This window comes from Heterodontus francisci, chromosome 38 (assembly GCF_036365525.1).
Source record: "Heterodontus francisci isolate sHetFra1 chromosome 38, sHetFra1.hap1, whole genome shotgun sequence".
Lineage (NCBI taxonomy): Eukaryota > Metazoa > Chordata > Chondrichthyes > Heterodontiformes > Heterodontidae > Heterodontus > Heterodontus francisci.
The window spans coordinates 35166268-35190219 of NC_090408.1; the positions used below are offsets into that span (position 1 = coordinate 35166268).

The 23952-nt window shown below is 42.5% G+C and overlaps 1 protein-coding gene across 4 annotated transcripts in view; it reads left to right on the forward strand.

Moving 5' to 3' along the window:
* The window catches only part of LOC137352531 (perilipin-2-like), a 56135-nt gene extending 32813 nt beyond the window's left edge, over positions 1-23322 (forward strand). Inside the window, exons 9-10 of one of the 4 annotated variants that reach the window (XM_068018095.1) lie at positions 14286-14448; positions 22630-23322. In XM_068018095.1, the coding sequence (XP_067874196.1) occupies positions 14286-14448; positions 22630-22634 (168 nt within the window). In that variant the 3' untranslated portion in view covers positions 22635-23322. Of the gene's footprint in view, positions 1-14285; positions 19735-22629 lie in introns of those variants that run through there. The other 3 variants (XM_068018093.1, XM_068018094.1, XM_068018092.1) reach the window with 3 other exon arrangements.
* The last annotated feature ends 630 nt before the right edge of the window (positions 23323-23952 follow it).

Sequence of the window (23952 nt, forward strand, 5' to 3'; positions counted from 1 at the left end):
AGGAGAATGGGATTCCTTTTAATAAAGACTGACATGTTCACCATGCTGTGTGTAAGAAATGGGTTATTGGAGGTGGGAGAGGGGGTTGGCACAGCAAATCTAAGACCCATACTTTACAAGTTTGACATTCTGCATTAACAATCTTTTAGCCTGATCCAACTGAAAGACTAAACTTAATCCAAACTAGTTCAGTGGACTATCCTTACTTTGGGTACAATTTCAAGCAAAGATTGTACACCTTTTAGTTCAATGTTTTTAAATAGCCTAGTTCAAAATGAAATGGTTTAAAGGTGCTCTGGTACATTGCCTTTTTAAATAAGAAATTGCATGTGACATTGTAGCCTGGACCATGTGCCGTCCGCCCTCCTCGCCTTGTATGGTGAAACAAGTAATTGTCGTGCTTATTTAATCCACTTAATCCTGTTGAGAGATACAAGCCTACTTCTGTGTTTTGACAAGTGCAAATTTTGAAGTAATATCCAAGATTAGCCTGGAATGAATCAATTTCTAGGGAGCCAGTCACCAGTTCTAACTTGTTTTTTTTTCTCTCACAAATATTAACGCAAGATGGTTTTGATTTATTTTCTGCCTATTCTTGCTCTATCATCCTACTGCTCCTCCTTCCCTGTTTGGTTTTTCTTTCCTGAGCAGGTTCTGCCCCATAAATCAGGACTTCACGGCCAGGGCACCAACAGATACAAGCACTTAGTGCAATGTTTTAGGCTGCATTAATTTTGAAACTTTTTCTGGCACCTGTCAATTATATATTTTTATTGTCTATTATAAATATAAACCATTTTTAAAGCCAACTCCTTTCTTGATTTTTCATGTTTTCTTAGACCTTGAAGAGCAAATAAGTAGGGACAGCTCTGTTCCAGCCAGATCAGTGAGGATTGATTTTGTTAATTATATCTAATATTTAATCAAAACCTTAACTACATTTTAAAGTGCCACCATTTTTAAAACAAAACCCCAAATGATTATAATGACACAGAACACACAATCGTAACACTCTTCACAGACCGAACAAGACAACAGTCAACTAATCCTACTTGGCTGTCCTTTGTTTCAGATGGGATGGATGGTGGGGATGGGAAACAGTCTATTTCCTTGGTTGGTGTATAGAACACAACTCGTATGAAGTTTTCCAGGTATAACCAGTGTTAAGGATGTGCTACTTTTTGTCGTCTTTTCGCTTACACTTTCTAGTAGTCAAAATAGAATGCTGAAGAGTGCATTGTGTGGAAACTGAAGGAATAGGAATTGGTTGAAGAATCCATTATTGAGTTCAGTTGTCATGTAAGGGTTATGCCTCCCCTCTGGCCATGGGTGCATTGTGTTGTGCTGCAGCACTATCACCTATCTAGTACCTTGCCTAGGTGCTCATCGATCAAGTGAGAGTCCTGATGGCGAGTCACCAGCTACTTGTAGAGTAATCACAACTCAGCCTGATAAACACATTCCAGTGTTAGTCACTGGGTAGTGGTCAGGAGTGAAAGTTCTGGCAGTCACAGAAACCCACCTAGTCCATCAGCACATTGTAGTGACCCATGCCCAACTGTGGGTGATGAAATTTGGCATGTTCTGGCCCATGAGGCTTAGTACTACATAACTCATCAACACAAGAACTCAAGAAATAAGAGCAGGTGTAGACCATATGGCCCATTGAGCCTGCTCCGCCATTCAATACGATCATGGCTGATCTTGGGCTTCAATTCCACTTTCCCGCCAGCATGCCGTATCCCTTGATTCCCTAAGGAAACAAAAATCTTTCTATCCCAGCCTTAAATGTATTCAACGCTGGAGCATCCACAACCCTCTGGGGTAGAGAATTCCAAAGATTCACAAACCCTTTGAGTGAAGTAATTTCTCCTCATCTCAGTCCTGAATGATCGGCCCTTTATCCTGAGACTGTGTCCCAGTGTTTTAGATTCCCCGACCAGTGGAAGAAATCTCTGTGTCTACCCTATCAAGCTCCTTGAGAATGATGTATGTTTCAATGAGATTGCCTCTTATTCTTCTAAACTCCAGAGAGTATAGGCCCAATTTACTCCGCTTCTCATCATAGGACAATTCCCTCATCCCAGAAGAGATGAGAGGGTGACGAGTTCAAATTCCAGTCCTGATGTGTCCTGAGTGGGGATTTTTAATTTCCCAGTTTTTGGTAATGATATCACTCCAGGCTAATGGGGAGAGAGCCTGAGCACTCCTGCCATTTAAAAGAAAAGGCTCTCTCCCTGCCAATAATGCCTGTGAAATCAGCTTTTGACATTGGAACCCCAGGGAAAGAGCAAGTAGGAGACAGCAATGGGAGGTAGATAGTGAGAAAAGTACACTGGGCTGGGGTTGTGGTGTTTGGAGGCTGGGAGGTGAATCATTCATATCCTACAGTTTTAGCTGGAACCGTTGTTGACTGTGCACTTTATGAAACCTGAATAGTGATCTCTTAGTGATTGCCATCACTGTGTTCTTTATGGATATCATTGCTGGGTCTGTATGTGTTTGCTGGATTATAAAACATTCTGATGGTAAGCTTCTAAAGCTAAATTATGATATAGTGTGGATCATAAGGGTGCGATAGTGACCTTCAGCCCTTCACTACAGTGGACTTGTACATTTGTTATACACTGTTGTTTATCACACCCCAACACAATGGGCAGGTAGTGAATACATTCAATGGCTTCCTGAGTTCTATTTTTTGTGCGCGACTGTAAAACAGACAGTACAGGGAGGAGAGGGCTTTTAGTCTTTACTCCAGAAGTGTTTGTTCAAAGTGTTTTTTAAAAAATATTGTTTAGGATATAGGCAGCACTATTTATCACCCATTCTTATTTTCTCTGAAAAGGTAGCTGGGCCACTTCAGAGGGCATTAAGTTGGTCACATTTTGTGGGACTGGAATCATGTATACACCTGAGCAGGTAGACTGGATTAGCAAACCAGTTGGGTTTTTCTGATAAGGCATCTTATGGACACTTGGCTGAGGCTCGCCACCAATGACCAATTCAGTTTCACAGCTTGCTATGGTGGATTTTGGACTCATCATCTCAGGGTTTGCTAGTCCATTACCATAATGATTAGTCTACCTGTTAGCAAAGCATGCACATTTCAGATGTAACAGCCAGGTAGTAGATATCTCCAGATTCATAAAGCAATTTTGACAATATACTGACCATTAGCACAAGGTATGAGAGACTTGGTACCCATGGCAAGAGTTGTGGCAGCAAGAGAGGACAAACAAATAAGAATGGGGGAAAGCCCTTCTAAAGTTTTAAGGTGAAGTAATCCTAACTCTGACAATGGTAATACAACTTATGCTCTGTTGCCTAAAAGCTGAACTCTCAATGCAAGTAAAACAAGATATGATCAACTTTGATTAACAGTGGTCTGTACGCTCTCCTGTCTCACTCAGTAAATGTTGTCTTGTCCCAATGGTTATGAAAGAACAACTTGTTTGGCCCCTCTCTTTGCTTGTGATGAAATTGGTATAAGGAAAAAACTGCACTGGGTACTTTGCATAGTGACATCAGAAGCCAGATTTACTTGATTAGAATTTTTAGCATTAACAACCATTCATGATTTTGATTGAAAAACCAATCAGGAGATTTTCAAATGCAATGTTACCATGCATAGTGGCAAAACAGTCGCCTTGTTCTCTCCATTGTCTGTATAATGTAAGATGCAGTTATGTAACATCTAACCTGTAAACATTTAAAATTGGAATCTTTTTGTACAAAAATAGCCCATAAGTTCTGCAAACTGGTGGTTTATCTTCATTAGAACCACATAGTCTAATCCCAGCTCTGCTGGTCAATGCCATTTAGCTCTGTTATTGCCAATTTGAAGGCAAATGGGAAATTGGCATTTTTCTACTAAGCAAATAACATTCTTTTTAAAGGTATTTATAGACCTTCCCCTTTTTTGAATGCAGACATTTAGAAAATATGACAGTAATTGAAGAAATGCTATGTGAAGTATGTACACAAACATTGTGCAGTCCCATGTAATATGGTCATTGTATAACCAAAACATTCTGTGGATCAAGTTTCAGTTTGAAAGGTAAACGTGTAGACCTAGGTCTAATGCAAGTCCCTGATGTAGCATATTCCAGCACCAGCATGTACCATGCAATGATGGGCTACAGCTTTTGCCTTCCTCTTTCTACCCACCAAAAGGCTGAATACATGACCTTACTTATGTTGCTGTGAGTGTTTTACATAAAGGCCAGGCACTTAAGGAAAGAGAGTAAGTTGCTATCATATGCCTTCTGCTCATTGGCTCTTGGGCAGCATTGGCAGCCATTCTGGGCCGTATACAAGCAATTTCTCACTGCATGAGCTAACGCTCAATTTGCTTGGTCCCAGTGTTGGCTCTGTCCTGCTTCTTGCCCTGTTGATCTTGGTAATAAATGTGAAATAGACATTTTTTGATCAATTACTTTTGATAAATATCATGACTGGTGTAGTTCTATAATAAATTTGGTTGCCATGTTTCACGATTAAAGAGCTTACTCATTTCAGTTTGGAATTTAGAGGGTATCAAATTTCATCAGAACCAGGTCAACATTCTGAAACTGTATAAAAAGAATGTCCTCCGTTCTTGGGTTGTATTGCACCTTGATCTCAAAGTATTCTTGAAACATGAAGGCAATGAGTTTGCTGAAGCAAGGTGTCACGTTTATTGATTCATGCTAAATAGTGCATGATGCTTCAATTTCAGGAAACTAAACCTTTTCAGTATAAAATGTGTTGTTCTATTGAGCACTGTAACATGGATTTCATGGAAGAGATTGTCATGCTTTTTCAAAGCAGTCTTGTTTCTGAAATTGTTCCCCTGGATTGGAAAATTGCCAATGTCACTCCATTATTTTATGAAATAACTACTGAGTCAGCGGCGCTTGAGATGGCTTGGCCATGTGAGCCGCATGGAAGATGGCAGGATCCCCAAAGACACATTGTACAGCGAGCTCGCCACTGGTATCAGACCCACCGGCCGTCTGTGTCTCCGCTTTAAAGACGTCTGCAAACGCGACATGAAATCCTGTGACATTGATCACAAGTCGTGGGAGTCAGTTGCCAGCGTTCGCCAGAGCTGGCGGGCAGCCATAAAGACGGGGCTAAAGTGTGGCGAGTCGAAGAGACTTAGTAGTTGGCAGGAAAAAAGACAGAGGCGCAAGGGGAGAGCCAACTGTGTAACAGCCCCGACAAACAAATTTCTCTGCAGCACCTGTAGAAGAGCCTGTCACTCTAGAATTGGCCTTTATAGCCACTCCAGGCGCTGCTTCACAAACCACTGACCACCTCCAGGCGCTTATCCATTGTCTCTCGAGATAAGGAGGCCAAAGAGAGAGAATGTGGGACAGAGATACCAAGAATTGTAGACTTATTAGTCCTAATGTCTGTTGTGGGAAAAGCACAAGGATGTCATTAGGGACAGAGTGACTGGTCACTGTGAACTCTGATGTGAACTGAAATGTGAACTGATTAGAGACGGTCGGCATGGATTTATAAAGGGTAAGTCATGCCTAATTAACCTACTTAAGGTCAGTAACTTGGTAGATAAGGGAGTGTCTAGGGTTGTTATGTAAATGAACTTCTAGAATATGTGCGATTAAGTTTCCGCACAAGAGACTGTTGGCAGAAATGAAAATGTATGGAATTGGAGACAACCTATTGACCTGGCAGGGAATATGTTCTGAATATGTAGAATAGCAACTATCATCTCATGTAGTCCCATGGCTAGCCTGAAGACATGTGGGACTTCATAAATATATTGCCATCATATGAATTGATGTAGCCTCAATGATGTAACCGAGGGGACGAGTAGAGTTTGATAGTAGATGTGATAGTTGTTCATCACCAGGCAAACTTAGGACTATTTATTTATTCTGGTGACAGGAGTCCAGGCAGTGGGCTGGTAGGTGGAGGGAGACCCCACTTTAGTCCTCCATTGGACCCCCAAAACTATTTAAGGGGCGAGTTCCCACCTCGAGCTGCTGGCCAATCGGAAGGCTGGCAGCTCTGCAGTACCTGCAGCGTCACTGGGAGCAATGGGAGTGGCGATTGTTGGTACTGTGGGAGGTCCTGCAGCATCAAAGATATCCGGAAACCACGGGAAAGGTAAGTGAGGTCGTGGTTGCTGGAGCCATTCAGCCATTGGGCGATGGGGTTGGGCAGGGGGCTGGTGAGGAGCGGGGTGTGACTTCCCCAGTGGGGGGGGGAAGGGGTGGGGAAGAGATCGCCACCCGGGGTCCCTGGATTGCCTCCAAAGGAGGAACCCACCCCATGACCCTGCCAAGAGGCCACCAGGGTTTGGGCGCTGGCCCCTCTGCCTTCCACAAAATTGAGGTGGAGGCAGGAAAAGGCCCTTAAATTGCCATTAATTGAAATTTAGGAATATATCTGCAGACAATGAAAGGATAAAGGATGAAAGGACAATGAAAGGGGGTCCAATGTCTTATCAGTACATTAAGAGCAAGAGGATAACTAAGGAAAGGGTAGGGCCTATCAGTGATGCGTAAGAGAACTTACACATGGATGCAGAAGATGTGGGCAGGGTTCTTAACGAGCTTTTTGTCTCTGTCTTCACAAAGGAGAGGGATGATGTAGACATTGTAGTAAAAGTGGAGGAGTGAGAAATATTAGATACGATAAGCATAATGAGAGAGGAAGTACTTGATGGTCTGACATCCTGGAAAGTGGATAAATCGCCAGGACCGGATGGATTGCATCCCAGATTGTTAAAGGAAGCCAGAGAGGAAATAACGGATGTGCTGAGGATCACCTCCAAATTCTCACAGGATACGGGTGAGGTGCCAGAGGACTGGAGCTCTGTGAGCATTATACTATTGTTTAAAAAGGGTGCGAGGGATAGGCCAAATAATTATAGTATGGGCAGTCTGATCTCAGAGGTGGGTAAATTATTAGAATCAATTGTGAGGGACAGGATAAACTCATAAAGTCATTGAGTTATACAGCACAGAAACAGGCCCTTTGGCCCATCTTATCTGTGCTGGCCATCAAGCACCTAACTATTCTAATTCCATTTTCCAGCACTTGGCCCATAGCCTTGTATGCTATGGCGTTTCAAGTGCTCATCTAAATACTTCTTAAATGTTGTGAGGGTTCCTGCCTGTACCACCTCTTCAGGCAGTGCATTTCAGTTAGAACTGCCACTTAGAAAGGCACAGATCAATCAGGGATAGTCAGCATGGATTTGTTAAGGGAAGGTCAAGCCTTACTAAATTGATTAGTTTTTTGAGGAAGTAACAAGGACTATTGATGAGGGTAGTGCAGTGGATGTGGTCTGCATGGATTTTAGTAAGGCATTTGACAAGGTCCTGCATGGCAGACTGGTCAGTAAAATGAAAGCCCATGGGATACAGGGGAATGTGGCAGGTTGGTTCCAAAATTAGCTCAGTGACAGGAAGCAAAGGGAGGTAGTCGATGGACGTTTTTGCGAATGGAAAGCGGTTTCCACTGGCATTCCACAGGCCTCAGTGTTGGGGGACTCTTGCTGTTTGTGGTATATATTAATGATTTGGACTTAAATATGGGAGGCATGATTAGGAAATTTGCTGATGACACAAAAATTGGCCGTGTAATTGATAGTGAAGAAGATAGCTGTAGACTCCAGAATGATATCAATGGTTTGGCTGAGTAGGCGGAAAAGTGGCAAATGGAATTCAATCCAGAGAAGTGTGAGGTAATGCATTTGGGGAGGGCAAACAAAGCGAGGGAATACGCAATAAACGGGAGGATATTGAGAGGGGTAGAAGAAGTGAGAGACCTTAGAGTACCTGTCCACAGGTCACTGAAGGTGGCAGGACAGGTAGATAAAGTAGTGAAAAAGGCATATGGAATGCTTTCCTTTATTGGCCGAGGTATAGAATACAAAAGCAGGGATATAATGCTGCCCGCTGGTTAGGCCACAGCTGGAGTATTGCGTACATTTTTGGTCACCTCACCACATTACAGGAAGGACATAATTGGTCTGGAGAGAGTACAGAGGAGATTTACAAGAATGTTGCCAGGGCTTGAAAGTTGCAGCTATGGGAAAAGATTGGATCGGCTCGGGTTGTTTTCCTTAGAACAGAGGAGGCTGAGGGGGTGACTTAATTGAGGTGTACAAAATTATGAGGGGCCTGGATAGAGTAGACTGGAAGGACCTGTTTCCCCTAGTGGAGAGGTCAATTACCAGGGGGCACAGATTTAAGGTGATGGGTAGAAGGATTGGAGGGGACATGAGGAAAACCTTTTTCACCCAGAGGGTGGTGGGTGTCTGGAATTCACTGCCAGGAATGGTGGTGGAGGCAGAAACCTTCAACTCATTTAAAAGCCTGCACCTGAAGTGCTTTAACCTGCAAGGCTATGGACCAGATCCTGGAAGGTGAGACTAGATTGAGCGGCTAGATTTTTCGGCCGGCACAGACACAATGGCTGAATGGCCTCCTTCTGTGCCATAATTTCTGTCGTTCTATGGATCTATATCTGATTTTCAATCTGTTTCTAGAGTTCACAACTTTTGCATGTTTGACAATACAGGATATTTAAGTTTCTCTGCTGGTCTTCTATCTATTTTTGGGCTCATAGTGGTCTGTGAGATTCCGGTTTTTCCAGTATTATAAATACTGTCTGTGATAGCCTGTTCCTTGCAATACCAGAGGGTGGTCAGTCCCTTGAGAGAGCAAAAGGGGTCCTGATTGCACGTCTATTCTCCTAAATTTCAATTTAAAGTCAACTTTTTTATTTACCGAATCTAGTTGAAGGGGGAGAGAATACTTAGAACTGGAAAATAATGAGTGACTCAAACAGGAAAAAATAGAATAAGGGATGAATTATCATCTTAGTCATTAAAATTGATTTGAACAGAATTCTTTTTATCTTGGTGATTCATTCTGTCTAGTTTGGATAAATTACCTTTTCAGAGTTTAGATTTTCAGATTAAGTGCACAAACTGTACAGCAGACATAACATTTTTAACATTCCAGCTCCTGAATATCTGATTTTGTCCAGGCTGTTTATCCCTAACTTTAGAATGGGGTTCGAATCACATTAATCAGAAGACAAGAGTCATTAACAACTGACCGCAGAGTCTCTATCTGTAGTGCATCTTTTCTGATGGGATTTTCACAGGGCAACACATTGTGAGAGACCTCATCTCATTTTTGCAGATTCATCTTATCTGTATTTTAACTCCTTTTTTGGTGAATACAACTACATGGGGTTTCCTTTGTTTATACTGTCCTGTCTTCATTCTTGTGTCTTAGTGTTTCTATGCTGTATATGTTTGGGCACTCCTGACCAATTAATTTCCATGCACCATGAAGACCTTTGCAATACAGGAGCTAATGCATGTTTCAGCATTTCTCTGTCATATACTGTAGAGGCTACACAGTCTTCATATTGAAAAGGGTGGTTATTTACTTTTATAAAATCCAGACATATTCCATACGAACCATATGAAACTGATGGACAGGAAGTGACCAGCTGGCCCATCAAGCCTGCCCCAAACCCAAGCCAAGACATTTTTTTGGTCCTTTTACTTCCTCCCACCCCAAAAAGCCAAGTAATCTCCTGGGAGAGGGCAAAAAAAAGGTAAAAGGAACCCAGGGCTAGAAAGGGGAGGGGTGGGGGGGTGGGTAGAAAATCTGGAAAATTCCTCTCCAGTTCCCTCAGGTGATCGAAACTGGTTCAGGAGTTCACAGTGACAAACACAGGTTAATTAAGATCTCCGGCCCAGCCCAGCCCATCTCCTCTCCCTTTCTGGAGGCATGTAGAGGGTCAGCACTGGCTGCACAAGCCTGCAACGTTGCTTTTACTTGATGTGCAACTTGCTCATTTTAATTTATAAATATCACCTATATTGGTGTAACTTGTCTCCCAACGTTAAACTTAATCTATAGGAAGACTTGTCCTCCAAGATCCTGCCCTAAATCAGATGGGATTGCAGCAGAGATTGGGGCATATGTAGGTGACGAGACTTCCCACTGTGTCCCAACTCCAAGCTGAAGTTTCCTGCTCCTCCACTGTTGAGACACATGCTGGCCACCTCTTCCCTGTCAGCTCCATGCAAATGCAAAACTGGCAGGTGGGGTGTGGCAATGTCAGCCCATTTCCCTTATTACGACTGCCTCTGCCAGTCCCAGTAAGGGTGGTGGTAGTCCCTGGGATGGCAGTGGTAACCACTCTGATTCACTGCATGGTGGGAGAGGATCTGATCGTGCCCTCCTCTCTTCTCCTCAGCTTAACATGTCTTCTTCGTTGGGACTTTTCTGCCCTCCCCTTCACCACCCCCTTTTAACTTCTCTCTGCCTCATTTCGGGAAACATTGCCAGATTTACTTGCATGGCACAGTGGACTAACTCTTAGGACGGAGATGCTGTCAAGAATCTGCCCATGCATGCCAATTAAGCCTGGATGCTGAGTTAGTGGGGTCAAAGTGGCAGGTGGAAGTCGTTCCCCTGTCCCCCACCACTGCTGTCACACCAACAAGAGGGAAATTCTATCCGAGGTATTTAAACGGCTTAGTAACTTGTATTGCTTCTCGCTCCTATCATTTTTCTGATGCTAATAGCTCTGATAGCACAGTATCCATTCCGCATTCTAAACAACATCTGGTGTGAGGGCGTCCTGCTTGTTGCTGGGTTGAGTGTGGAGGCATCGCAGAACAAACAAGTGACGAATTGTTTGTCTGTCTTTCTCAGAAAGTTGAGTTCAGATCTTGCATTTTCTGACTAATTTGGAACAGGACAGCCAATGAACTGATCATTTTACTGCAACAAATTGTAAATGCTTTTTGCAAATCATAAATTCCAGACTTAACTGGTAATATTGCAAAATTACACCATGCATCATTTCAATTGCACAGATCATTCAGTGTCATTATTTTCTCTTTGCTATTGTAGTACATGGAGTCCTTCCATCAATTCTCCCTCTTCCTAAACAGGCCGAGTAATACAGGACAACCTTTCCATTGTCACTTTTGCTTGGTAAGTAATAGGTTCTATAAAAGTGTTTGGACAAGGCCCTTAGCTGAGGTCAGAATCCAGCTTTTTTTTCATTCGTTCATGGGATATAGACGTCGCTGGCTTGCCCATCCCAAATTGCCCTTGAGAAGGTGGTGGTGAGCCACCGCCTTGAACTGCTGCAGTCCGTGTGAGGTAGGTACACCCACAGTGCTGTTAGAAAGGCAGTTCTAGGATTTTGACCCAGTGGCAGTGAAGGAACAGCGATATAGTTCCAGGTCAGGATGGTGTGTGGCTTGGAGGGGAACTTGCAGGTGGTGATGTTGCCATGCATCTGCTGCCCTTGTCCTTCTAGGTGGTAGAGGTCACGGGTTTGGAAGCTGTAATCTAAGATCCGATCAAACACCCGCCAGCAATACCTCTGATGGCCTAATGCATCACCTGGTGCATTACTGAACGACACAGATCAGTACAAGCCTTGGGTTTGGTTCCCTGGTCAGTGCTAAGTGGGCAGGTCTCAGCCAAGGTGGCAATTGATCTTGGCACTCCTGGAGTAAGGATTTATTAAATCCAGTCATTCAAGGTTCCCATTCCTGACTGCTAGCCAGTGAATTGTGCTGGAAAGTGAATATCAAGTAAGGACTTGACTGTGATGCCTCTACTGTCAAATAGCCTGCTAACAATCACTGGCTCGACTCACTTAAAGGGAGGTTTGTGAGGGAGATACTGAATGCTGACATCCCAGTAGAAGTCAGTTATTACAGGAGTGGAAAGAAGGAAATTAAAACAAAACACCATTAATTTAAAACAGATGTTACCTATTTATGTTGACAATTATATCTCTCAATAAGTGATGCAAAAAGACATGAATTATGCATTCCGCTGCTATTAATTATATTGGAGATACCTCTTAACATTCTTTTTTTTTCAGCAAAGTATCTGTCCCAGAAATAATTATGTTCTGGCCACTACAGTACTATAAATTAGTTCTGAACAAATCCATTCTCTTTGTCTAATTGTTCCACATTGTCTGACCTGACAGCCTCATAGTAACTTGATATTGCTAGTTATTCTTGCGAGCTGGTGTTTGGACTCTGTACCACTGTCAGAGCATTCCTAGATGTTGCAATGCAATGTTTAAAAACTGGCAAATGTGCCTTGTCTGATTCGGAGGAAGAAAAGTAAACCTTAGTCTGAACATCAGCCCTTCTAACCTACAAAGTTAATGCAACGCAATATTTTCCTTCTATTTCCATGTATAAGCACCGCTATATGTGTCTGGATTTTGTTGAAACACACCAATAAGATCTGTTTCCAATCACTCTTTTGTTAAGCATGGGAGGTTTGCCAAATTTCTTTTGTAAACATGAAGTTATATACTTCATGTTAAAATGGCATCGAGAGTTTCTCAATGGCCTAAAACCAGTCAAACACTGCATTTGGTAGGGGAATATTTAATTCCACAGCATGTGCCTTTTGGCCCTGACGAGACCCCTGCTCAGAAGTCTGCCTGATTGACAGGCTTGGCTTCCAGTCAGGCAGGGAGCACTCTGGAGACAGCCACAGGGCCAAGTATGTCTGATTCCCAACTCCAGTGGGAGAGGAAGGTTTGCAGGCAGGTATGGGGGGTGGGATTCTGATGGTGGGGGAGCTCAGGGGGCCAGGAGGAATTACCCCTTGTCCTCCATGCCCAGAAGATGCGAAGGCACTTGCCTTCTCCCAGAGGCAACCTGGACAGCCACAGTGAAACCTAAAAACGGGTTAAATCTGAGACTTCCAGCCTCATTAATAGATGTCAAATGCTACCCTGCCTCCAGGGAGTGTATTGGCTGCCCGGCCCTTATACCATCTCCGTAAAATCCAGAAGTCAGCAGTTAAGCACTAGGAATTTTTAACACTTCCCAAAACTAGCACCTAAATTGTCAGTTGCACCCAAAGCACAAACCCTATCCCAGATATCTAGTGAGGTCCCAATATCGCCGTGATTTACCAATGCTCCCATGTGTCCGAGGTAAGTAGAATTCAAATGCTATCAGGCAGTGATGGATGGTACTTTGCAATCTGGGATATGGACCGAGAGAGATTTAAAAGGAAAAAAACTGCATATGTTGCTCATTGGATCAGTTGCAATGTATGTCATAAAGTCCCTAACTTAGCTACTCCCAGTTGGACCGTTATCATTGGCCTCTGTATTTTTATACTGGGGAAGAGGCTCTTGCTAGAAAGTAAACACCTGAGGTCTTGGCCATGCTTCCCTGTGGTTAAATATCATGGTGTTTCTTGGTGTCTAGACTGGAGGTGAACAGTATCTGACGGATTGTGTTGAAACGAGAACCTGAACCTTCTGAATCGAGCATTTCCCTCCACTCCCAGCCCCTGGATATTTGGGCTGTGTGCTTCCTTATTGGTCAGATGTCGAGGAAGGTCCATGCAGCTTCAGCCAATTAATACAACCAGTTTTCCTGTTGTGGATTTTTTTTTGTGTTCTGATTCCCTTTCTTGAGGGAAGCTGATTTAACCTAAGACATCAGACATTGATGATTGAGTGATGTGTAGACCATTTCTTGCCTCACTTCTCAGAAGTTCTTTGAGATCCATGGATGATTTTAACTCAAACAGTAATTGAAAGTTACCCAATCTCAGCATTATGGGGCAATGCATCCTTGGTTAAACACCTTGATGGCAATGGGCAAAATTTGATGGAGGGAAACCATCAACTTTAGCACAGGACTGAAATACCAAGGACCTTAGTTAGAAATGAAGTAAGAAATCAGATGGGACATTTGTTTTTACCCGAAGGGTAATTGAATGGTGGGATAAGTTGCAGGAAAGGCCGCTGAAGTTATGCAGGTAACTAGGATTAGGAAGTCCTTGGAGCAGGTTCTGCTCTACCACTGCAACTAGACTGGGAAGTGCAGTGGAATCCCTGTTTGCGGATTAAGGTTTCTGTCGTGCTTACAAAGTTCCGTTGATGAAATCTGTGTAGCTCCAAGGAAATTTCCAGTCTATTGGTGTTTCTGGGCGGAGTCAAAATTACGAGGTACGGTGAGAAGCTTGAATGGTGCCAGGCCAATGGTGGATGACTAGCTCTGGCCCACGTGGCTTATTGATGTCATTAAAACTGGCACATGCCGATGGGTTTGTTCTTAAGTTTCTGTAGTTAGTGGCTTGGCATTTAATACAAGTTCAGAGAATTAGTAGTTAGGTAAGTTTTGTTTTTTTTCTTTTTCTCATTTTCTGTCTTCTGAAGGTAGTGACTGATACTGGGGGAGTCACTTGGAGGAACATATTGGTTGATTCAATGTTTGTTACTTTTTATAGCTCTCTGGAATATCTACGAAGGAGGATGAAACAGAAAAGAATCAAAGTCAAGGATGGAACGCTGTCAAGCCAAGACCGGCCAAAGAGGAAGAAATGGCACAAATATCTGAAGGAATCCCTGAATCGCAAATGACCCAAGGAAGAGAAGCTGAGTATATATCCAGTGAGAATTCCATTTTTATGACCATAATGGGAACAGAATGTGGATTGACTGCAGTTGCAAGCACGGGACAGAGTGAAAAGGAAAGCAAATGTCCAGAGTCTGAGATCTCTGGTGAACAGATACAGAAAGACCTCGAGCAACTTACAGCTCAAATGCCAATATCCCAAGAGCAGCAAGCCATTGAGGAGGATTTTAGGGAGTCAGAGTTGAGGTGTCCCATTCCATTCTAATGTGAGAAGAATTTGCAATAGCCAGAGCATGAGAAACATAGCACAGCAAATTATGCACAGTTTTAGGTGCAACTTGTCACTATATAGCAGTGCACATTCAAACATTAAAAATGACCAATACACTTGCCCACAAATCACAAATGTTTCTGATGAAAACACGCCTGGAAAGTTAGTCAGACCCCACAGCTTCTATCTCATAGCTACTCCTAATAATCAGCTTTAAATGCAGATGTCTAATTGTATGACCATTGTGCAGTGCTACTTAAGATTGAAGATGTTTTGCTGCACTTTAGCTGTAAGAAACTTATGCGACATATTCTACAGAATGCAGAAATAAATTCTCATTGGTGCGTGGGAGGCTGTGCAGATCAGGATGGGACCATGGTAGCAACATGGCAGGAAAGGGCGAGTGTTAAATGGCGTGGAGTTTTGCTTTGCTTAATTTTTTGAGGGACGAAGAGTAGCTTTGCAGAACCTTGGCTCAGGAGCTGAAACATGTTGTGTTTGATCCATGATTGGACACAGTCCAGGAAGGACTGGGCATGATGTCTTGTGTGTCATGTTTTGGGTGTCACACCAGCAATTTTATGTCACATTTTTCAAATTTTCCCAGAATAAAACAGGCCAGCCAGATCTCTTTAATAAACAACAGAATTATCAGTTTATTATAAAACAATTCCTAACCAGTAATGAAGTAAAGCATAAACAGATTGAAATATTACAGTTCCTTTTTTACCTTAGCCCCTTACACACACACGCACACACACACACCGGTTAATGGGAAAAATAAAAGGGGTTTTTGTTTAGAGCTGTGTTATAGACCAATTAAAAAACTTGGGCGGAATACTTGCCCATTCTTGAAGAAACAGCAGATGAGATATGTAGTGTTCCAAAACTGGCATACTGTCTGGCCTCATGAGTACACATAGACAGGTCACTGGAATCTTTTAGAACAGTTCTTTTCAGGAGGTCTTCTTTTGCCTCCTTGTCTCGAGAGACAATGGGTAAGCGCCTAGAGGTGGTCAATGGTTTGTGGAGGTACTGAGAATTAATTTAACAGGCCTTTCTTCAAAGACAGGAGAAGAGATGAGTTGACACAGTGGACTTCTCAGGGTCTTTTAGAGAGGTGCTGGAAAGCTGACCTGGGTTGTGGTCTTCTCTCCTTCCTTGGGAATTCTCTTCTCTCCTTGGAAGTTTTCTCCCTTTTTATACAGTTCAACCCCAACTCAAAAGAATTTTAAAAAATGAAACTGACAACAGGATGTCAACCTTTTGACCTCCATCAGTCTTGAACTGTAACTTTGTAAACAACTTCTGCAGGTGCCCAAAGTTCTCTGTTGTTTCCTCAACTGGAAGTCAGGTGGTTTCTCGGAAAAGCTTGTTTTCCTCACTAGACCTCTCAGTGACCCTTTTAAGAAAAACATTTCCAGGGACTGTTTTTCAAAGTCAAGTGGCGTTTACATGACCCCCTTTGCAAACCCCAAAGTTTAAAATTTCTTCAATCTTTCAAAAATGAATCCTCAAAAAAATATTTAACAAAACACTTTTGTAATACAAAAGAGAAAAAGCCAGTCATTTCCTGCTGGTTTCTTCTGACCTTCAGGGATCTGTAAACTACTACTCAACAGAGAAATTTCCTCAGCAATGAAAAAATACCCTTTAATTGGTTTAATGAGTTGCTTGCTGATGTTGACCAGCCAGCTAGATACGTGAGGAATAGCCTTTTTATCTAAGGTACCACAGGGCACTGGTGTATTTGGCTAAGACAGACCTATCAGTTCAATTATCAGGTTGACTTCTGAGAGTCAAAAGGCTATGGGTTCAAGCCCCAGTGCAGGTTTTGGGAACATAATTTAGGCTGGCACATCAGTGCACTCCTGAGGGAATATTGTAGATGAGACATTAATCTGAGTCCCCATTTGCCTGTTCTGATTGATTTAAAATACTCAATGGCAGAATTCGAAGAGAAGCTGAGGAATTGTCCTGGCCAACTTTTACCCTTCCATGAATATCTCCACAACAGGCTAGCTGACCATCTGTTTCATTTACTGTTTGTGAGACCTTGCTGTGGACAAGTTGGCCATTGTATTTGCTTACATAACAGTGGCTGCACTTCAAAGTAATTTTTTTTTAGATTAGAGATACAGCACTGAAACAGGCCCTTCGGCCCACCGAGTCTGTGCCGACCATCAACCACCCATTTATACTAATCCTACACTAATCCCATATTCCTACCAAACATCCCCACCTGTCCCTATATTGCCCTACCACCTACCTATACTAGTGACAATTTATAATGGCCAATTTACCTACCAACCTGCAAGTCTTTTGGCTTGTGGGAGGAAACCGGAGCACCCGGAGAAAACCCACGCAGACACAGGGAGAACTTGCAAACTCCACACAGGCAGTACCCAGAATCGAACCCGGGTCCCTGGAGCTGTGAGGCTGCAGTGCTAACCACTGCGCCACTGTGCCGCCCCTGTAATTGGCTGTAAAGTACCTTGAGGTGTCTCTCCATCCATCCCTGTAGTCCAGAAAAGCTAAGATCTTTGGTCCCCTTTTTCTTTTTCTTTTCTTTTATAATGCCTGTTATAAAGGCCGAACTGGGGAGGCCTATCAACTAACAAGTTTGCAATATGCATCCTCTTATCTCAATCATTGCAATCAAATATTATACAGTGTAAGTTTTCATCCTTGCATATGAGCAGCAGGTAGAGTGAGATCGTGATATGAATCTTCTCTCAAAGACTCATCCTGTGTTAACTTCTTTATAGCGTGTCACCTTCAACATGGTTAGTTTTCTTTCTGATCCCCAGGAACCCATGTGGTACAGCCAGCAGGCTCACCACATCTGCCTTTGAACAAAATGGATTGATCGCCAGAGGTTTCTAGGCCAAATTTCCTGAGGCTTCAAAGGTCCAAAAAGTTAGGGAGTGGTGCAATTGTAAACTGAAGAGAATTGATGAGTCCTGTCGGTCAGCAAAATTGGCCCACACACCATTAACTGCCCAAAGTTAGAGTGAGCTATTTGGAAATTTGTCAAGTGTAAACCAGACTCAATCGACTTTGGTGAAGAATTTTGTAAGTTCTCTGATTTTCCCCCTTTGGCAGATGATCAAGGGAAACTTTGGAGAAATGGCATCGAATGCAATTTAGGCTGTTTCTCCGGCCTCTACCAATCTTTTGCAGTAAGTTCAGAGGCCAAACCCTGTGGAAATCTCCGGGGTATTTTTTATATATAAAGACCATTATCATTGTATCAGGCAGATGCACATCACCTTGGCTACAAGGGTTCCTCTCACCACAGAGGCCGAAGGTTACTAGGAGTTTCAGCTCACACTCTAAAGTTAGTATACAATGCAGTACTGAGAGAGTGCTATATTGTCAGCAGTGCCATCCTATGGATAGGATGATAAAACAATGCTCCATTTGCCTGTTCCCACAGCACTATTTGAAGAAGTTGGTTAATTCTACCATTGTCATGCCCAACATACATCCTTTAACTGACACCACTAAAAAGAGAGATTAATTGGTTATTTGCTTCATTTTAATGTTTGTGAGGTATTGTTTGGTGCTGTGTTTGCCTATTTACAGCACTGCACTTCAAAGTAATTCATCGTATGTGAAACACTTCAGGACTGTACTGAGAAATGTGATAGGGCGCTTTATAAATGCAAGTCTTTCTTTCTTAGGTGACTCATGAATTTGCTGCTGGGTGAAGATTTAAACTTCACTGGAGTACCCGGAGACAGGTGTGAAGTTTCCCACAGTCCTGAAGGCAGCTGCTATAAACTCTGTTCATAGCTACTTACCTCAAATCTGTCGGACTCCTACAGCCTTCCCTTCCCATGCAGTCTAGAAGCTTCTGAAACCTAGGCTTGGTGTGATCTAACCGGCGCCGCCCCCCAGCCCTTACCCAGTTTTACCTCTCCACCACCTCTCTCAGCCAGTCTGCATCCTCTGTGCTATCAGACAGCTTGTCCCATCCTCCACCTTGAATAAACCTCAGCTTAGGCAACATTCTGCTGCAACCCACACTAAGTTTAGCACTCTCCTCACTCCTGTGCTCACTGACCTGTGTTGTTTCTCTGTACCACAATGCCTCAAATTTAAAATTCTCATCCTTGTATTTAAATTCCTTCATGGCTTCATCTCTCTCTCTCTCTTTAACCTGCTGCACCCTACAACTCTGTGAGAGCTCTGTTCCTCCAACTCTGGCCTCCTTTGCACCCCCACTCTGTTCACCCCATCGTTATCGGCCGGGCTCTAAGCTCTGCAATTCCCTCTGCTCCTTTGACCCTCCTTAAAACCCACCTCTTTGATTAAGATTTTGGACACGCCTCCCACTATCTTTGGCTCAGCAGCCGTATTACCTGATTATGCCTCTGGCAGATGCCTTGCAATGTTTTTGTACCTTAAAGATGCTACATAAATGTAAGTTGTTGATTTAGCACATCCTCACTGCTACTGTTTTCAGCCTCGTTGAGTGTCCTGTGCTTTTTTTGTGTATTAGTTAATGGAGTCACAGGAATTTACAGAACAGAAGGAGGCCTTTTGGCCCATCATGTCTGTGCTGGCTGAAAAACAGCTATCTAGGATAATCCCACTTTGCAGCTCCTACTTTGCAGCTCTAGGTCCGTAGCCTTGCAGGTTACTATACTTCAAGTGCATATTCAATTACTTTTAAAAATGTGATGAGTGTTTTTGCCTCTACCACCCTTTTAGGCAGTGAATTCCAGATCCCCACCACCCTCTAGGTAAAATAAATTACTCCTCAACTCCCTTCCAATTCTTCTGCTAATTATTTTAAATCTATGCCCCTGATTATTAACCACTCTATCTAGGCCCCTCATAATTTTATACATCTCAATTAAATCTCTCCTCGGCCTCCTCTGTTCCCAAGACAACAACTCAGTATAAGTTCCTCATCTGTGCACACAACTGTAGAAGAGGAGGGAATAGCTTTCTGTGCTCCTTGCTACAATGATGTCACATTTATTTTGAAGACGCTGTTCAGTTTAGCTTCAGTGTAATAAACATTGTGTGTTCAATATTATTTCAATTTGTCGCTATTGACATTTTATTTGAAACAAAGGAGTTACTGGATTGTCCCACTGTCTCACTGTGTGTTATCTTCTTTTATATTGACCGATTTAGCAAAATTGTAAACTCCACAATGGTTTCACTTCTAGGAAGTGTCAATGATGACTCATGGGTAAGTGTAATGCTAAATTTGTTCTGGAGCCATACAGAGCAGGACAAAGCTAAGCTCAATCCCCAGCCTGTGCGACGTTCTCTGGCCCTCCTGCCCTATGGTTGCAGCTAGGCTATGGGCTACTATTGTTGGTCGCAAGACCCCTTAGAAAGTCAACCAGGGCTCCTCATCCTGATCCAGTGTCCTGTTTTGGAAAGTGTGTGCATGTGGAGATCGCACAAGGACAGGATCGGGGGCAGACTCACTGCCTTCCGTGATTGACGTTAACAATCTACAATTTCATAGATTGGCAATTTAGCTTAAATACCGGAGAAGTGTCAAGCACCATGGCGTACTGACTCATCTCGAGTCACTGATTTCAGGAAAGGAAATCGGAGGATGGGAACAAATCGAGCGTGCCACCACTTCATACCCTTGAAGACAACTGAGAGCAGCTAAATTCAGCACAGACCAAGGGATTAAACTTCAGGCCTCCTGGACTATGGATTCATTACAACACCATTTACACAAGGGTCCATTTGGAAGGCTGCGATTTAGCATCTAACCAACAAGCAGATCCCAACAAATTACATGAGCAGCTCTCTGACATAAAAGGACAGATTGGTGAACTTACTCCATGGAGCTTTTCCCAGTCCTCACTTCAGCCATGTTGCCCACGAGTTTTTGATGCATGCTGGTGGTGGCTAAAGATTCAGACTAGACTGATTTGTGGGTCAGAGTGTCAGCACTACGGTGTCGTTGCCCTATCTGTGAATTATAGCCCATTTGAGCACAGTCAATACTAGTAGTGTGGAATCAGTGAATTTATCCCACAGTATTTAGGGTATCTCAAATATAAGAAAGTCATCAATAAATCCAATAAGGAATTCAGGAGAAATGTTTTTACCCAGAGAGTAGTTAGAAAAGGAACTCATTAGCAGAAGGAATAGTTGAAGCAAAGAGTATAGATGCATTTAATGGGAAACTAGATAATTACATGAGGGCAAAAGGAATAGAAGGATATACTGAAGTAGGGAGGGAGGGAGGTGGCTCGTGTGGAGCATAACGACCAGCGTAGATCGGTTGGACTGTTTCTGTGCTGTAAATTCTATGTAATTCTATATGCCCACATCTCAAACATGAAGTGACCAATACCTTGAATGTTATTAACTTTGCATTTTGCAGTGCCCCACGGTGTCATCAGACTCAGCTCATTGCACAGCTCTGTGCTTTATTCTCTTGAGGTAATGGGTTTGTTTTAGAGTATAGGACAGAACCCATTAAAGTGAATGTACTTCACAGCCCAGCCTTAAACATCCTGTACTGGCTGAACTGTCAGATTACAGCGAATGCTGATGGAGGTTCTGTTTAGAATTCCAGATCAATATCTTTACAAACTTGACCTGCAGTAAATAAAGTAGTTTTCTCCCACTTTACAGTCACTCCACTTGACTGGCATTATTCATGTACACAGTTGCTAATACCACATAGAATTACATAGAATATACAGCACAGAAGCTGGCCATTCGGCCCAAGTGGTTCATGCCAGTGTTTATGATCCACAAGTACCTCTTCACCTAACCCTCTCAACATAACCTTCTATTCCATTCTCCCTCGGGTTTGCATAATTTTCTTATCTACCAGTTTGAGCTTCATGTAGGAACAGGGGGAGCCTCTTGAACCTGTTCCACCATTCATTTAGATCGTGACTGATCTGTATCTTGGCTCCATCAACCTGCCTTGGTTCCATAACCCTTAGTACCCTTGCTGAACAAAAATCTTATCAATCTCAATTTTGAAATTTTCAATTGACTGCCAGCCTCAACAGCCTTTACAGGATAGTGTTCCAGATTTCTACTCTCCTTTGTGTGAAGAAGTGCTTTCTGACTCCATCCCTGAATAACCTAGCTCTAATTTTAAGGTTATGTCCCCTCGTCCAGGGCTCTCCCACCAGAGGAAGTTGTTTCTCTTTATCTAACTTATCAACTCCAGTAATTATATTAATTAGATCACATCTTAACCTTCTATACTTGAGAATACAAGGCTAATCTATGCAACCTGTCCTCAAAATGTAAATGTTTTTGCCTGGATGTCATTCTGGTCAATCTATGCTGCATCCCCTCCAAAGCCAATATATCTTTCCTGGTGTGCAGTGTCCAAAACTGAATGCAGTCCTCTAGATATGGTCTAACCAGAGCTTTATATAACTGTAACATAACTTCCAACCCTTTATTTTCCAGCCCCCTTGAAATACAGGGCATCATTCCATTAACCTTTAATTATATTTTTGTACCTGTCTACTAGTATTATGATTTCTGTACTTTGTGCTCTAATTCTCTCTGCTCCATCGCAGTTCCTAACTTCTCACCATTTAGAAAGTACTCTGACTTATCTCTCTTTGATTCAAAGTGGATGACCTCACACTTCTGCACATTGAACTCCATCTGCCACAGTTTTTCTCATTCACTTAATCTATCGACGCCCTTTGCAACTTCCTCCTCCCTTCTACACTATTTACTGTGCCACCTAACTCAGTGTTGTCAGTAAACTTATATATACAGCTCTCTTCCTTCATCTAAGTCATTTAGAAATATATTGAAAAGCTGAGACCCCAGTGCAGATCCCTGGCAACTCCAGTAGTCACATCCTGTCAATTTGAGTATACACCCATTATCCCTAATGTCTGCCTCTGATACGTCGATTAGCATTCAACATGACTCAAGAATCCTGGCTGATTTTGTTCTTTTGCCTCCCTAGCTTAAAGAACGTTAAAGCCAAATGTGGAGATTTCTTCTGCTGACATCAGCTAACAGCACAAGCCAAGAATTGAAGATTCTGGATCGTTGTAACTCATTATTGCACCAAGCAGTGCATTTACTCATAGAGCCATCAAGTTAGCGAGTGATACTGAATTTGTTAAAGGAGAAGCAGTTGGTTATTGCAGAGTGGAAACTGTCATTGCATTAGGAAACATGATAGGGCACTGGGTAAATTTAACTACACACAGAAAAAAACATTCTCTCTTATGAAAGTGCCTAGTGAGGAGCAGTTAACCCTCTAGGGATGCGGTCAAGATCATTTCACCATTGATTGCTTACGGAGGCCACAGGCTAATTGCAGTGGAAATACAGAAGTGTCACACTGATGCAGTAGGGGCCACTCTTCTGAGGTCGGGTCTAGCAGTATAGAGGGAGCTTTACTCTGCATCTAACCTGTGCTGTATCTGACCTAAGAGCACTTAATGCTGACACTAGGTTCTCAAGATAAGAAAGTGTTCCATTCTCCAGCACGAGATCTTTGCTGAGCATAAAATTCACTAAAAATGTGCAGCTCAGTTGCTGACTGGTGATGTCTACTTAACGATCGAGATTTAATACTTTTCCCAATTGGGCTTGAAGCTCATTCAACACACAAGGGTACAAGAGGAATAAGAAGACAAACTGCAGTTTTTTCAAGAAAAAAAAACTTTCATTGCTAATAAATTAATTTCAGCAACATGGATAACAAAATAAAAGTCTGAATAATGCATCACACAAACTAATTATAAAAACTTATTTATATAATATATATATATATATATATATATATATACAGTATGAAAAAATACATTTGACATTTTATATATTACTACATTTAATAGGTGCTTTTGTGCTATTCAACCTTGACCAGATTCTGTAAGTTGTTGCGATTTAAACAGAAACTTGTTTTGAAGGAGATAAATATGTTTTCCCCACACTGTTTAATATCAACCAAATGTTAATGAGCCCCGAGCATCCACTCAACATGGTCACTCTTCAAAAAGACAGTACTGGAATCTTTGAGAACAGATAAAGGTTAGCTGGCCCAAAAAGCCCATCCCTTTCTCATAGATCAAACCCAACCTATCTACTCTCTCACTTTATCTCTCAATCCCTTCTCTCTCCAGTAACATATCCATCTATCCATCTTTTGAACCCTTTTACACTCTCCGTTTCTCTGGTAACTTACTCTATCACTCAATCACACTGGGTGAAAAACTTCCTTCAGACTTCCATCCTTCTTCCTTACATATGCCCCCCGGGAGGTGATCCCTTCAGCAGA